We start from the raw sequence: 17,309 nt of genomic DNA, 5'->3' as shown, positions 1-17,309 counted from the left end.
AAATTTTTTAGTGGTTAGGATTAAATTAGTAGGATTTGGAATAATGATCCTGAAACAAACGGCTATCTTTCCTTCCTACTTTTAGATAAGGTATGTAAATATCCAGATGAGTAATCAGCTGTGGGTTTCTCTTATGTGCCAGTGTTAACAGACATTTAAGTTAAGACCCAGCATTTCTAACCTCAAGTTGAGCTTTGGAAACAAACAATACGAGTTTTGAGTTTCTGCTCTACCTCTTTATTACTTGTGTGATCTTGGAGGAGTTACCTAATTTCTCTGAGGCTCCATGTCCATAACTACACAATAGATAAATTAACAACACCTTCACCAACTTTGGTAAGGACTGAAATAATTGACTAAAAGTGCTTGGCATAATCCTTCACACATGACAAATGCATAACAGAACCTATGAAATTTTACAGATGAATTTTTATCCTCATGCGTTTTAAACAATATGTCAACTACTTGCCAATCTGTTTTATGCATTTCAAAATGTGGCAGTCCCATGCACAGCACCAAAACTTCATGCAGGTAGATCAAGGTGGAGACCAGTCCTTCAGCTCACCAGGAGCTTAAATATTCCCCAGTCCTGCATGACACTGAGGGAGCTAGCATCCTTGCCACTGGTTCACCATTGATACTGGGAGTGCAACTGCCTCTAGAAAGGGTCAGCACATTAGTCGGCAGGAGAAAGGAGGCTGCCTATAATCTGTCCTGAATGAATCAGTATCATAAAACAAAAACAAAAACAAAAACACACACATATAAAGGGTCAGTGATGTATTGACTATTTTTTAAAACAAACTTACCATACCTTTATTTATATTCATATCTAAATAAATAAATGTTTTCACCTTTTAATCATAACCCCAAGAAGATACACACACATGCAGACACACACACACACACACCCATCCATCCTATGGTGGTTGCCTTTGCTAAAAGTCTTAAAACACTCATATTTTGAAACTGCCTTTAAAATCTACGGTATGAGCTGTTGCTCTTTATGCTTTCCTCCTTATCTGGAAGCACCTAGAGAGGCCATGATTAACTTCTCACTCATTTGCCGAGTCTTCTCTCTTACATGTACTCATGAACAAGTGTTTTCACCTTGCATGCAAGCCGGTTCTCTTCCCACCCATATCCAGTCCTCTTTTGCTGACATGTGCTGACACAGTTTTAGCAGACCAACTTCCACTGATACCTCTGCCACTAAACAGGGTTTACCCCCAAGCAGGCACTGCCTCCAGTTATGGTCTGGTAACCCCAAGGTGCTGATGAGGTACTCCATTCTCAGGGTTTCCATTAAACAGAAGCTATTGTGTTCTGTACGCAAAAGAGAACATCCTTCTCATTCTTGGGCTACCTTCTGTCTTGTGAGCACAGAGCAGAGATGGCCGGCTCTCCACCAAGATCCATTCTCCTCTTTCATAATACACAGTGTATTTAGGACATGGCTCCCCAGCCAGGGACAACATTTTTCTAGCCTTCCACATAACTAGTGTAGGCATGTAACTAGCTCTCACCAACAGAACTATAGCAGAAGCGATGTATTCCTTTTTTGGACCAAGACCTTCAGGACGCAAAAGTTACTTCTCCACTTTGCCTTTTCCTTTTCTAGAGGAAGGCAGACAATGGAAGTAGGCTATGTTACTGAACTGTCTTCTGGAGGAGAGCCACCAACCAACCTGGAACGGCTACCTTGGAGGAGTTCTATGAACAGGAAATAAACTCCTATATTGTTTGGACCACTAGTAATTTGGGGATCTATTTGATATATCTGTTTAGTTTATCCTAACTACTATCGAGTAGTAATGCAATGCACCTTGTATCCTATTATCTTATACTTGTTAATTAAATCAATATCCAGTTATTGCCTAACATCCCTGACAATTCTATTTTCACTGCTGAATCTAGCCCTAAATGTCTGGGGTATGATTATTTGATCAAGTTTTTATACCATAGCCCTTGGGATAAGATCATTCCCAAGGAGATGCCAGGTGTGTTCAAACATGTGTAACTCAAATTAGGCTGAGGGTGGGAACCCCACCTCAGTTATAGCTCCATCCATTTTACCTGGAGGAAGTTTGTCGTAACCTTGGTTATTCTTCAGTATGAGACTCTATCGGTAGATCAGATCCATGTTCCCCTTCTTTTCCCATTTATACCCTAGCACCTTTGTTCCTATCCTTTGCATCTGGCCCTCTACATTCTCAGATTAGTCAGTGAATACTTAGCGTTCCAGCTGCAAGAGAAATATTACTACTCATCTCTCCTTAAGTCTCTGAATGAGAGACCACAACTTATGCCCAAGTTTTCATGTCTTTAAGTTCTAGGTAAACTTCCCATCTTTCATATCCTTCACCATCATAATGTGAATAGCTAATATCCATCCATCATACTATCTGGGGTCACGCTTTTCATGCACTAAGGAAATGTGTGCATTATTTCTATTTGTACACCTTAATATGTGGGTAACACAAAATATAAGGTAATATATTTCTGGAAAATTCACACAGTGACTTTTGGACATGTTGTGGTAATTGATGACAAATACTTAGTTCTGAGCAGATGAGAAAGCACTGATGAACTGCAGGAAATGGTACATTATGTAGAGAAAGTATATTCTGCTCCATTTTTTTAATGTATTTCCTTGAAAATTATCCCTCTGGCGGAACAATCAATTTTCGTGAGTGGGGTCCTTATTCCTCATGATTCCACTTTCTTTGGGTTGGACCTAGAAATACTTCCTTCATTGGTGCCTTTCTATTTCATCTATTTCATTCCAACCCCTAGTCTCCTGCCTTATTAATCTATTTTTTAATGTCTCTTAATCATCTCTCTCTGTTCTGGCTCTATTGCAGCAGTCTACTGATGCCTTATTGAGCATTACAATCAACCATTCTTCTTTCTTTTTATATAATTACAACTATATTTTCAGTTTTCAGCCAACTTTCAGATTCCCTTACCGTTTTTTTCCCCATTTTTTAAAAAAAAATCACTTAGTTCAGTTTCTCTAATTCTGAGGACACAGCTTAGAGTACAATTCGACTATAATTTAAGAGAGGCTCAGTCATATGGAAAACTTAGAAAACCATTTGATTTCAAAATGGGATTCAGAAGATAGAAGAGAGTAAGCCCATTCCCATCCAACTATATACACTTATGCGTAAGAACACACTCATGTTTATCCCGCTCTCTCTCACACACCTACATCCAGTTTCTTTTGCATATACATCTTTGATAGTGTTTTAGCAACTTGGTTATTAAAGAGTGGTCCGTAGATCAGCAGCAATGGCATCCCCCGGGGCCTGTCACAAATGCAGATTCTTGGTTTTCACTCCAGACTTCCTGAATCAGAATCTGCCTTTTAAAAAGACATCGGAGATATTCACGTGCACATGACAAGTTTGAGAAGCACTGCTCTGGGTGGTCTCCAATGTCTTTACTGTTGCAGCTTAACTCATGGTTTCTCAAACAAGAAGATAGCAAAGTAAGAAAGGAGGAAGGTAAGAAGAATGGAGAAAATCCCAAGCAGGAAAGCACTGAGACAACATTTCTTGAATGCCCTCTATATGACTCAGACCATGAGTCATACTAGAGACTTTCTCAAGTGTTTTCACATCATCAGCATTACCTATGTAGGTGGCTGTAGCAGGTACTCCAGGAACACCAGCAAACATGAAGGGCAGGGGCAAAGGAGGGGCAGATTGGAGCCAATTTGCTCCCACCTTGCATAAGCAACAGACTGGGATCTCTCTATATATGTACTTTAAGGATGACTCCAATATCTCAGAATGCGTTTATTTATTTTTTTTAAAGTATCATCTGGCATGAGGCTCTATCTAGTTCTTCTAAACTCAAGTCATAGATGAGAAAAAAAGAACGAACAGTCAACCTCTGACTCAGAAAAGATGTCAAATAACTCATATAATGACTTCAAAGGAAACAAGAAGTACAGTGACATGCTGGGAAACTTGCATTATAAGTATCTGTGCTAATAGCCAAGGCTGGTTTTAAGATAAATGGACCTATTTCCCCCCCCAGCATTGTGAATTTTCATCTTTTTTGGCTCATGTATAGTTTTGGATCTGATGAAGGTACTGAAAACTCTTCCCTCAGAGAAACATAAACAAACAAACAAATAAATACACAGACACACTACTACATAAATTTAAATATACATATGGATGCCCTAAAACTTATCCATGGTAGCCCAGGGATCCAAGAACTCTATATTAAGGACTCCAGAATAATAGTAATCACTCTTTTCTATTTTCCCCTCTCCTATTAATATTAATACTATTATTATGCTTTAGATGTTCTATGTGTCTTGACTTTGGCATCTGTATTTTTAGGATTTAGTGACTCAGAATATTACTTCATGCCATTCTCAAGATCTTGGCACTCACATGAGGAAGAATTATAACATTTCTTATGGAAGGATAAGGCAAACATGCCATATCTTATGAGATTGGATTGAGTTTCAAATGACAACTGCCAAAAGGAAAGTTCCCTTCCAGAACACAGAGCGCACGACATAGTCAGTCACTCAGGCCATTTGGGGCTGGCTTGATTCCTAAGTTATTATAACAAAATGAGACTTGAACTACTGCCTAATTTCCTTGTATGTTCCCTAATATTATTAAGGATTGCAACTGCATGAATTTTTAAAATGTCCTTGAATTCAATTTTTCAGTTTATAATTCTGACATTATTGACAACTTTTTTAGTGTGTATTTTGTTATCCCATTGAGAATGACAAAAAACATTTTAGAAATCTTTTATAACATTATTTAGCCAAGATGTACTTGACACTATATTTCCACACCTAATAATAATCCATATACTTTGTGTCTGTACTTGGAGCATAAGAAAATAATTTAAAAAATCAAGGTAAATATGAATGTGATTTAGAGATAGACAATGTGGAGGTTTTAAATTCACAAAACCATTCTATCAATGTGTCTACATTCAGATTCCTATATATTCCTGTCTACATACCAGATTTAATGAAAATTCTCTTTATTTCTATCTGCCTATAAAAATTATCAACAAAGCAAATTAGGGGGAGAAAAAGGTAAAAAGGAAAAGTGTTTTTAAAACAAAGAAAAAATGTTAACATTTTAAAGCACGTTTTTCCTTTTATGCATTTTTAAACTAGATTTTTGTACATCGAAAATATTATATGGCAGCATCTCTTAAAAAGCTTTATTTCTTCCTGTCCCTCTCCTTCCCCTAATCCCACTCCTGAGATCAAAGTACATGTTGTAATACATGTCAGTACTTCTTTTCTTCATTGGATATATCTCACTGATTGGTTATACCACATTTTATTTATCCATTTATCAGGTAATGAACATTTGGATTATTTCTACATTTGATTATTATGAATAATGCAGTAATGAATGTTATGAATAAGATTATGTGAGGATATATATTTTCATTTTGCTTGGGTATATACCTACGAGGTAAAGTGCTGGGTCATGCAGTAACTCTACGTTTAATATTGTGAAAAACACGACTGTGTTGTAATATGAAATAGGGGTCTAACTTCATTCTTTTGCATATGGATATGAAATTGTCCCAACATTGTATTCTTTCTTCATTGACACCCTTGTCTGAAGTCAGCTGAACGTAAAAGTGAGGGTTTATTGCTAGACTCTCAATTCTATTGTAGTTTATCTATCATCTATCATCTATCTATCTATCTATCTATCTATCTATCTATCTATCTATCTATCTATCTATCCATCTATCATCTATCCGTCTCCTTAAACCACCTTACACTGTCTTGATTACTACAACATTGTGGTATTTTTTGAAATTGGAAAATGTGAGTCTTCCAACTCTATTCTTCTTCAAGATTGTTTTGTCCATTTTTAAGCACCTTGAATGTCCTTAAAAACGTCTGCAAAGAAGCCAGTTAGGCTTTAAGAGGGTTGCGTTGAATCTGTAGATAAGTTTGTAGAGCATTAACAATATTAAGTTTCTAATATATGAAAATGGGATGTCTTTCCATTTACTTAGATCTTTAATTTCTTTCAACAGTATTTTGTATTTTTCAGAATATAAGTTTTAGACTTCTTTTACTAAATATATTCCTAAGTATTTTATTCTTTCGATGCTATTTAAATGAAGTTGTGTTCTTAATTTCAAGTTTGTTCATTGCAAGTATATTGAGATACCATTGATTTTGTATATTGATCTTATATTCTGCAACCTTGCAGAACTTTGCTATTTATCAGTTCTGAGAGCTTTTTAATGAATTCCTTGGAATTTTTTATCTACTAGATCATGTTATATACAAATAGAAGTAGTTTTATTTCCTCCATTTCAATCTGGGTGACTTTTATTTCATTTTCTTGCCTAATTTTCCTGGTTAGAACTGGCAGTACAGTGTTGAATAGAAGTGATAACAGGGGACATTGTTTTCTTGTTCCTGATCTTAGGGGGAAAACAGTAAGTTTTTCACTGAACTTTTGGTTGTATTATTTTTAGCTCTCTACTGGTTATTTTTTGGAACTCTAACATACCTAATAATACCTATTGACTTTCTACTTGAAAGATAGAGACAATAATGCATGTTAAGTTTCTTCTATTTCTCCTTTTTAATTCATCACCTTCAAATTTATATCTACCCATCCATCTACAGAAATTCAATTTTATATTATTTTTCTTTCATTTTATAGCCATTCTGTCTCCTATTCTTTGTCTATGGGTTGATCTTCATACCCAATATAAACAAAATTGACTGCCATGTTGGCATATAAATGTTATTTATAACAAAACAAAAAAATAATTTAAGAATAAAAATTCATCAAATATTTACTTAAAGAAAGCATATTTCTAGAGCATAAAGACCACTAGATTCTTTTAAAATATATTTTGATTTATATTTACTCTTTTGGATCATAATTATCTGTCATTTCTTGTGCTTAGTGCTGCCCACTGTCTTGTATTTTTTTCATTTTGTATATTTACTATTTTAATGTGGGTTTGATGAGTGGTAACATTCTGACCATCTATTAATACAAAAAGATTTTAACTTAATACTGAAGTGATCGTTTGATTAGAAGTGTGTATTGAATATTCACTATGCCTTCCCTTGGAATTTTTAATATAATTCTTCACTGTCTTCAAGCAACATTATTTCCTGATAATGTCAATATGATTATTTTTTATATCTATCTCTTTCTTTCATATGTAGTATTTTATTTTAAAATAATTATAAATACACAGGAAGTTGCAAAGATAGTTGAGGAATCTCATATACTCTTTGCCCAGTTTCCCCCAATGATTACATTTACACAATTATAGTACACCACCAAAACCATGAATTTGACATTTGTACAATGTGTTCATATAGTTCTGTGCCATTTTATCATATGTGTATATATGTATAACCATCACCACAATCAAGACACAGAACTGTTCCATCACCACAATGATCTTTCCAGTGATACTCATTTATACTCACACCCATCTCCTTTCCCTCACCATCCCTAACTTCTGGCAAACACTAGTCTCTTCATCCCTATAATTTTGTTGTTTTGATAATATTACATAAGTGGAATCATACAGAATATGACTTTGGTAGACTCTTTTTTTTTTTCATGCAGAATAATGCCCTGAGAACTCCAAGTTGTGTATGTCAGTGGTTTTTTTTCTTGTATTTCAGAGTAGTAATCTGTGGTATAGATGTATTGCAATTTGCTTACCTATTCACCCACTGAGAAACCTTTTAACTGCTTCCTGTTTTTGAATATTATAAAGAAAGCTGCTATTAAAATATATGTACAGGTTTTTACAGACATAAATTTTCATTTCTCTGGATTGAATACCCAGGAGTAGAATTGCTAGGTTGTATGATAAATGTTTACTTTGTTCTTTTAAAACTCAAACTATTTTTCAGAGTGGCTTCACCAATTTATATTCCCATCAACAATATGTGATCCAATTTCTCCTTATTCTTGCCAGTATTTGGAATTGTCACTTTTTAGTTATAATAATAGTTGCACTGTGATGTCTAATTGTAGTCTTAATTTGCATGTCCCTAATGGAAAACGTTGAAGATTTTTTTCTGGAATTATTTGCCATCTGCATATCTTGTTCAGTGATATGTCTCCATATCTTTGGCCATTTTCTGATTAGATAGCACTTTTGTTTTATGTTTGTCATTTTCTAAATGTTGAATTATTATATATTCTCAATATAGTTTCTTTCTTATATATGTGGTTTGTAAAAATTTTCTCCCAGTCTGTAGTTTGCTTTTCATTTTTTAAAAATTTTTTATTTAAATTCAGTTTAGTTGACATATAATGTATTATTAGTTTCTGGGATAGAATTTAGTGATTCATCCTTTGCGTATAACACCCAGTGCTCATTACATCCAGTTCCCTCATTATTGCCTTTCCATTTTCTTAAGAGATTCTTTTGAGAGCAAAAATTTTAATGTTGATGAAGTCTAATTTATCAGTATTTTTCTTTTATGGATTATATATTTAGTGTCATGTCTAAGGACTCTAAAATGGCTTATATCCCCAAATTTTCTCTCATATTATAAAAGTTGTATTTGTTTACATTTTACACTTAAATCTGTAATTCATTTCGTGTTAATTTCTGTGAATATGCAAGTGCTAGAGGGCCATTTGTTGAAAGACTATCTTTCCTCCACTGAATTGTTTTATACCTTCATCAAAAATTGATTGGTCATATTTATATGGGACTATATCTGATTTCTCTATTCTATTACATTGATCTGTCTACCTTTCCTCCAACACCACACAATCTTGATTTATATAACTATATAATAAGCCTCACAATTGCATAAAGTGATTCCCCCCATTTAATCCCTTGTTTGAAGTTATTTTAGCTACATTAAAACTAATATGCAAATACTATATTTTATCTTTAATATATAGATATAAAATAAAAATATATAAAATACTATACATTTATGAAACATTATTTCCAAGATATTTTATCTTATAATATTTTCATACAAATTTTAGCATCCTATTATCTATACCTACAAAAAGATCTTTTTGGGATTTTGAAAGGCATTTGCTATAATAACTTGTATATTACTTTGAAAAGTGTAACTTGTATATTACTTTGTCTGATTTTGATATCAGGATAATACTTCCATGAAATGACTTAAGAAGTCACCCCTCCTCTGATTTTGCTGTAATAGATACAGACCTCATGTTAATTATTCTAAGTGTTTGGTAGAATTTTATAGTGAAACCATCTGGGTTTGGAGATTTCTTTCTTTGTAAATTTTAAATTATGAATTCAAATTCCTTAATAGTTGTAGGGCTATTCAAATTATTGATTTCATGCTAGGTGAGTAGGCAGTTTATATTTTTTGAGGAAGTGCTCTGTTTCACCAAAGTAGTAAAATGTTTGTGTGTAGAGTTGTTGGTAGTTATTTCCTTGTTATACTAGAACGTCTATAAAGATGTGTAGCGATACTTCTTGTTTCATTTCTGTTATTAGTAATCTGTGTTTTCTCTTTTTTGTCAGTCTTGGAAGATGCTTGTAAATTTTATTTATCTTTCCAAAGATCCATTTTTTTCATTGGTTTTCTCTATTGTTCTGTTTAAATTTTGTTGATCTCTGCTCTTAACTTTATGATATGATTTATTCTGTTTGCTTTGAGATTATTTCACTCTTCTTTTCCTTATTTCCAGAAATGGAAGTTCAGATTATTGACTTGAGACTTTATCTTTTCTAAAGGAAACACTGAATGGTATAAAATTCCCTTGTATCACTGCTTTACCTGCATCTACAATTTTTAATATTTTGTATTTTTATCTCCATTCAGTTCACTGTCTTTTTAATTTCCTTTGAGACTTCCTCTTTGACCCATGAATAATTTAGAAGTGTGTTGTTTAGTTTCCAAGTGATTGGGGATATTTTTTGTTTACCTGTTTTTGATTTCTATTTTAATTCCATTGTAGTCAAAGAACATGTTCTGTATGGTTTTAGTTCTTTTAAATTTATTGAAGTTTGCTTAATGTCCTTCAATATCTTGGTATATGCGTTTATCTATTCTGCTGTTGTTGAGTGGACTGTTCATTAGATGTGAGATCTTGTTGGTTGAAGACATTGTTGAGTTCTGATAATTTTCTTTTTCCTATCAATTTTTGAGAGGTTGAAGTTCTTTTTTTTAATATCTATCCTCTCAGTTCTCAGTTTTTCTTCACATATATTGCAACTCTACTGTTTAGTCATTGACATTTAGAATTTCTATGTCTTCTTGCTTAAGTGATCCTTTTATCATTACATAATATCTGTGTGTCTCTGGAAATTTTATTTGTTTGTACTCCACATTACCTGATATTAATATAGTCAGTCTTGCTTTATTTTGATTAATTTTTTCATGGTATAAGTTTTACTGTTCTTTTTGTGTCTGCTATGTGTACATTATTATACTTGAAGTAAATTTTTTTTAGAAGCAGACATGTAAATTACACTTTGGGAAGTAGAACTTTAGTTCACAGTTTTTTCAGTACTATACACTGAAGTTCCTTGACCTTGGATCTTCAGGGATAAAAATTATTTAAGTGAAAATTTTATATAATCTTCATATTGTGATAATCATTCTAAATGACCATCTGACTATGAGCTTCAGTTCTCAGATACTCTTTTCAGTCACTCAAAATTTATTAAACAAATACTTATTGGGTGCTCATTATATTACTGAAACTGTTCTATTTATGTTGGACAGAAAAAGATGAAGTAAATTAACTTCATAAAGGCTTTAATGGAAATAATATGGGGTAATGTAAAAGAAAGTGATTTGAAAATGTTCTGTAATTCTGTGGTCAGTAAAGGTATCTTAAAAGATATATCAATCTTTGAGCTGAGATTTGAATATCAAGCAAAAGACATTCATGCTGAAAATTCTTGGCAGACTTGTAAAGAGGATATATGTAAAGACTCAGTCTTTACTGATCGAAATGTGTAAAATTGTAATATGACTTTCTCAGAAACTATTTCTTCAATATCAAAAAATAAAAATAGTAGAAATTGTCTTTGGTAATGATTTTTCTACTCTTCAGCTTTCCAATAAGACATAATGTTCTTTTATTAACACACTACAGTCACTCTGAAGTTCTTCAAAACTTTATTTTGGCCTACTTTATATTTGGCTTTTATTTGTTAAAGCAGTTTTTAATGTATGCTGAAAGTTATAAGACCGATATATTTTGCCTTGAACTTAGTATCTTCATGCTGTAACTTAAAAAAAAAATTTAACTAGATTGTGGGCTTACATTTCTAGCCAGTGCATTTTCAATTATTTACAAGGGAATATGTAATTATTAAAAATTAATACAATCATTGAATTGATTCTTTAAAGTAAATTTGCCCTTTACATATTGTTATATATTAGTACTATCAGAACAGGTAAAACGCTCCAGATGAAGATACCACATTTAAATACTGAACTGCTTTTTCTGACTTGAGGCAGGCCTTGCTAGATAGGCCCAGGTCAGTTAGAATCTGTATTCATGTAGGTCAAACATCAATATTTGTAATATTGGTAAAAAAAAAAAGTATAAAATTATAAAAATCCATTGTATTAAGAGAGAAGGTAGGAATAAGAAATTTAGAAGTAGGGCTATCATAATTTCCATTTGGATCTATGTGGAAGTGACCTCTGTTATACTATTTTCTATGGAACTTCGGGGAGAAACCATTCTTATTTAGTAACTTTTATTAATATTAATTCACCCATAATGCCAAGACATATACTCAATTCACTTCCTAGTTTACTTGGAATCATCTCCCTCTCAATATTTTGACAATTTTAAAATTAAAAATAAAACGAGCCTTTCTTATATGCAAAGAACTACCTGCGTACATAGCCTTAATACTTCACATTAAAAGTTGCACGGGAGCACTTCTAAAGCAACCATGTCTTAGAAAAGCAAACACACACACCTAGGACTTCCTGATAAACACAGACCTCAATTTCACTGGTAGAACATCGCCCAAATTAGTTTCTGAAAGCGAGCAATTCTTTTCCTTCAATACCGAAAACTCACCTTATCACAAAGGAAGCCACTGTTCCTCGTGCCCACTTTATCACAATCACAGGGTTTGCAAACATCAATGGCGGAAGGATCTGCACCAACGTGTCGGAAAAAGTAATCCTTACATAGCTCACAGTTCCTTCCTGCATCAGAGAAAGGTTATGCATTATGACTTCCAATTCATTAAAATCAGCTGCATAATTCAAAATTAAAGACTGTATTCCTTTGAGGGAGTTCTATAATTTTCGGGACGTCCATTTTAATGCACCTTTCATCTCTACCTGCCAATTTAGTGATCCAGAGCATATGAAACAATGAACCTGTTACAAACTGTGCTTTACTTCATTAAACTCCCATCTGTTATATAATACCATACTTCTAAAAAGCTCTGCTTTGTTGGGGCCCATACATTTTGAAAGAGTTTGTTCCTAAACTTAAAACTTTTCTTTATTTCTAGGATCAGGCACTTAGTCTAAATCAAATATGAGAAATGTTTACGTATGAGGTGGATGATGGTTATACGTTGGAAGCAAGTAGGCATGTAGTATTAGAAATATTTTTCAAGAACTAAATCTTGTTTAAAAAAAGGACATTGTTCTAAATATAATTTATTATTCTATAGTTAACATTATTAAAAGCAAATGTTTCTCTGCTTATGGCCATTATTTTTTATTTCAAATAGCAAAATAGAAATTGACTATGTTTGGATATATTAGAAATAAGAGGTAATTCCTGTAGTTTACAATTTATTATTTAGAAATTTTCTCTTGCCATTATATACAAGAAAAAATCTAAACTGTAGGGGGATTCTAAAGTAAATGTGAATAGCATATAAGACCACTGGAATAAGCTGAATTAAAACTCAAGACTATCAATTCCCCTTTAAACATTATGTTTTCTACTCTGTTCAAATATTGCTAAAGTTGGCTCAATATCAGGAGACTATAGAAATAACTTAATCAAAGAAAAACACATTCTGATGGATATTGGCCATGGACTAATTAAAAATTAGATGAATTTATAGTATTGCTAGAATATTTCTATTTGCATATGCTGATGACACCTGAATTTCTATCTCTAATCTAGAAATTTCTTCTTTATCATTCAATGAACATTTATTGAGTGATTACCATGTTTCAAACACTGTGCTAAGTGCTGAGAAATACAGTAGCAAGCATAATACACATTGTACCCCTTTCACAGAGCTTTCTTACAATCTAGTGGGTAAGATGAGTTCTAATTAAATAATTACAGGAACAAATATGCACTTACAAATTGTGATAAGCATAAGATATCACTAAAGTATATAGATGATACTGATCTATTCTGAAGCATCACAATAAGGTTTTTCTTAAGAAATGAGTTTCAGAACTATTTCCAGTTGCCCAGAAGAGTTCCTCCTATGTCTCTTGGAAATACTGTGAACATTTCCTAAACAGAATTTGTCATTTTCTCCCTAAGGTTTGATCCTTTTGTGTTTTCTGTCTCAATGGCTGGCACCAACATTGACTCTGTTGCTCAGACTGGAATGTTAGGATTAACTCTCCCTTTCCCTTACTTACACCCTACACTTTGCTCAGAAAATGCTGTCACTTTCCACTCCACATATCTCTTAGATCCACTTCTCTCTATCCACACCATCTTAAATGTACTCGAACATTATTTCTTAGCTGGACGACCACAGTATCCCAAACTACTTCTGGCCCTCTCCAATCCATTCTCTACTTTATAACCAGATGTGCCTTTCAAAAATATAAAACTTATTATGTCTCTTTCTTGTAAAATACCCTTAAGTGGTATTTATTAACCTGAGAATAGAAGCCAAACTCTTTACCATGGTTCACAGAGCCTTCTAGATCAGACCCCTGCTTTCCTTCTTAGCACCTTGTCTTACAATCTTCCACTTGTCCTTCTGTCAGTTCTTTCAGGGTGCCATGTTCCTCTCTCCTCTAGGCCATTGCACACCTATTTCTATTAGAGACCTTTGTCACACCCCCCTAATTCCTCTCCCTCTCACTCCTTCACCTGATTAACTCCTACTGCACTTACCCTATCTTAGCACTCAACGGACAACTTTGTAATTGTTCTTTTAATAGTTGCCTTTCCTACTATGTAATAATCCACATAAAGACAGGAAAATTCAATATCTTGTTCGGCTTTATATTTCCAGCACCTAGTCAAGTTCTGGTGACATTTTAGGTCATCAATAATTATCTAATAAATCTATTCATGCTTCCGAGTGGTATACTTTCAAATCCATCAGACTTGGGCCATTATATTTTACAAATTGAGATATTGCCTATTTCTGCTTTTAATATACCAGCCCTTCAGAGAATAGTAATCTTCAATGATGAGTCAAAATGCTGTATGCTTTTAGAACAAGACTTCGGTACTCATCTTGTGCATTTAATTAGCATTTTTAAAAAGGAGTGTTCCCAGATCCGGAAGAGTTAAGATGGCGGAGGAGTAGGGGACCCCTTTTTCAGCCGGTCCCCTGAGTCGAGCTGGATAGGTACCAGACCAGCCTAAATAACCACGGAATCAGCCTGAGACGCAGGAAGATACATCTGGATCTCTACAAATGAACATCTCCAGCGCTGAGTATTGAGGTACCAAGAGGGGAGCTGTAAACCGTGCACAGATATCGGAAGATAAACGGAAGGAGGAGGGAGCCGCCGCGTTCGGGCGCCGGGGAAATGGCAGCCTTCTGCACGGGGGAGCGGGCGGACTCACGGACGGCACCCGCGAGAGAGCAGACTGAGACCAGTGAGCTGGGTGCGCGCGCCACCAGGCTTCTTGCGGAACACCGGAATCCCGGTGCGCTCACGGGATCCAGACTGAGACCGGGAGCTCCCAGAGCGCGCGCGGGGCGGCTGGTGGGCCACCTGCACGGGGGAGCAGGCGGACTCGCGGATGGCACCCGCAAAACAGCAGACTGAGACCCAGAACCAGGTGCGCGTGCCACCAGGCTTCTCATGGAACTCCGGAATCCCGGTGTGCTCACCGGGCATAGACTGAGACCGGGAGATCTGGGAGCGCGCAGGGCGGCTGGCGGCATTAGAAACACAAAGAACAGAGACACGCCGGCCCTGGAAGTGAGGGCGCACATCCGGGAACCAGGTGCGCGTGCCACCAGGCTTCTCATGGAACTCCGGAATCCCGGTGTGCTCACCGGGCATAGACTGAGACCGGGAGATCTGGGAGCGCGCAGGGCGGCTGGCGGCATTAGAAACACAAAGAACAGAGACACGCCGGCCCTGGAAGTGAGGGCGCACATCCGGGGATGCTGCAGGGTTGAACAGCACCAACAGTAACAGAGTTAAAGTGGCCAGAACATCAGTGGAGAATGGGCCACAATCCCTCTGTTCTGTGACAATTAAGCCTCTGCTGCTCTGACTCTCAGAAGTCACAGCGTGCCCATCCCCATCCCCCCTTGCAGGGGACATGGAGACTCTACCCAAACAGGGTTGCCTGAGTATCGGCGCGGCAGGCCCCTCCCCCAGAACACAGAAGGCAGGCTGAAAAATCAAGAAGCCCACAACCCGGGACGCCTGGGTGGCGCAGTCATTGAGTGCCTGTCTCCGGCTTAGGGCGTAATCCTGGCGTTCCGGAAAGGAGTCCCTCATCGGGCTCCTCCACAGGGAGCCTGCTTCTTCCTCTCCCACTCCCCTGCTTCTGTTCCCTCTCTCGCTGGTTGGCTGCCACATAAATAAATAAATAAAATCTTTAAAGAAGAAGCCCACATCCCTAAGATCCCTATAAAACAAGGGGCACGGCCTGGGACCCAGTCAATAATTTGGGCTCTGGAAACCCCGCAACCTCTCCTCATCAGAATGACAAGAAGGAGAAGCCCCCCCCAGCAAAGAAAAGACAGTGAGTCTGTGGCCTCTGCCACAGAAATAATGGATATGGATGTAACCAAATTATCAGAAATGGAATTCAGAGTAACGATGGTCAAAATGATGAGTAGAATTGAAAAAAGTATTAACGAAAAGGTTACTGAGAATATAGAATCCCTAAGGACAGAAATGAGAGCGAATCTGACAGAAATTAAAAATTCTATGAGCCAAATGCAGGCAAAACTAGAGGCTCTGACGGCCAGGGTCGCAGAAGCAGAGGAACGGGTTAGTGAATTGGAGGATGGGTTAATAGAGGAAAAAATGAAAATAGAAGATGGTCTTAAAAAAATCCACGCCCACGAATGTAGGTTACGGGAGATTACTGACTCAATGAAACGATCCAATGTTAGAATCATCGGCATCCCCGAGGGGGTGGAGAAAAACAGAGGTCTAGAAGAGATATTTGAACAAATTGTAGCTGAAAACTTCCCTAATCTAGCAAGGGAAACAAACATTCGTGTCCAAGAGGCAGAGAGGACCCCTCCCAAGCTCAACCACGACAAACCTACGCCACGTCACGTCATAGTGCAATTCGCAAATATTAGATGCAAGGATACAGTATTGAAAGCGGCCAGGGCAAAGAAATTTCTCACGTACCAAGGCAAAAGCATCAGAATTACGTCAGACCTGTCTACACAGACCTGGAATGAGAGAAAGGGTTGGGGGAGCATATTTAAAGCTCTTTCAGAGAAAAACATGCAGCCAAGGATCCTTTATCCAGCAAGGCTGTCATTCAGAATTGATGGAGAAATAAAGACATTTCAGAATCGCCAGTCACTAACCAATTTTGTAACCACGAAACCAGCCCTACAGGAGATATTACGGGGGGTTCTATAAAAGTAAAAAGGCCCCAAGAGTGATACAGAACAGAAAGTCACAGCCAATACAAACAAAGACTTTACTGGCAACATGGCAACATTAAAATCATATCTCTCAGTAATCAGTCTTAATGTAAATGGTTTGAACCATCCCATAAAACGCCACAGGGTTGCAGATTGGATAAAAAGAAATGACCCATCCATTTGCTGTCTACAAGAGACTCATTTCGAACCCAAAGATGCATTCAGACTGAGAGTAAGGGGATGGAGTACCATCTTTCACGCAAATGGACCTCAAAAGAAAGCTGGGGTAGCAATTCTCATATCAGATAAATTGGATTTTAAACTACAGACTATAGTTAGAGATGCAGAAGGGCACTATATTATTCTTAAGGGAAGTATTCAACAAGTGGATATGACAATTATAAATATATATGCCCCCAACAGGGGAGCAGCAAGATACACAAGCCAACTCTTAACCAGAATAAAGAGACATATAAATAAAAATACATTAATAGTAGGGGACCTCAACACTCCACTCTCAGAAA

General features: G+C 36.1%; 1 protein-coding gene across 1 annotated transcript in view; it reads right to left on the bottom strand.

Annotated features, from left to right (window-relative positions):
- The window catches only part of USH2A (usherin), a 676,781-nt gene that overhangs the window by 556,292 nt on the left and 103,180 nt on the right, over window positions 1-17,309 (bottom strand). The window contains exon 10 of the mRNA XM_040636016.1: window positions 12,057-12,187. Coding sequence (XP_040491950.1) covers window positions 12,057-12,187 — 131 coding nt within the window. The remainder of the gene's footprint in view (window positions 1-12,056; window positions 12,188-17,309) is intronic.

The sequence above is a fragment of the Ursus maritimus genome, unplaced genomic scaffold (genome assembly GCF_017311325.1).
Source record: "Ursus maritimus isolate PB19 unplaced genomic scaffold, ASM1731132v1 scaffold_2, whole genome shotgun sequence".
In the NCBI taxonomy this organism is placed as follows: domain Eukaryota; kingdom Metazoa; phylum Chordata; class Mammalia; order Carnivora; family Ursidae; genus Ursus; species Ursus maritimus.
Note: the sequence above shows the minus strand (reverse complement) of the source record. Positions and strands in the feature narration are given on the sequence as shown.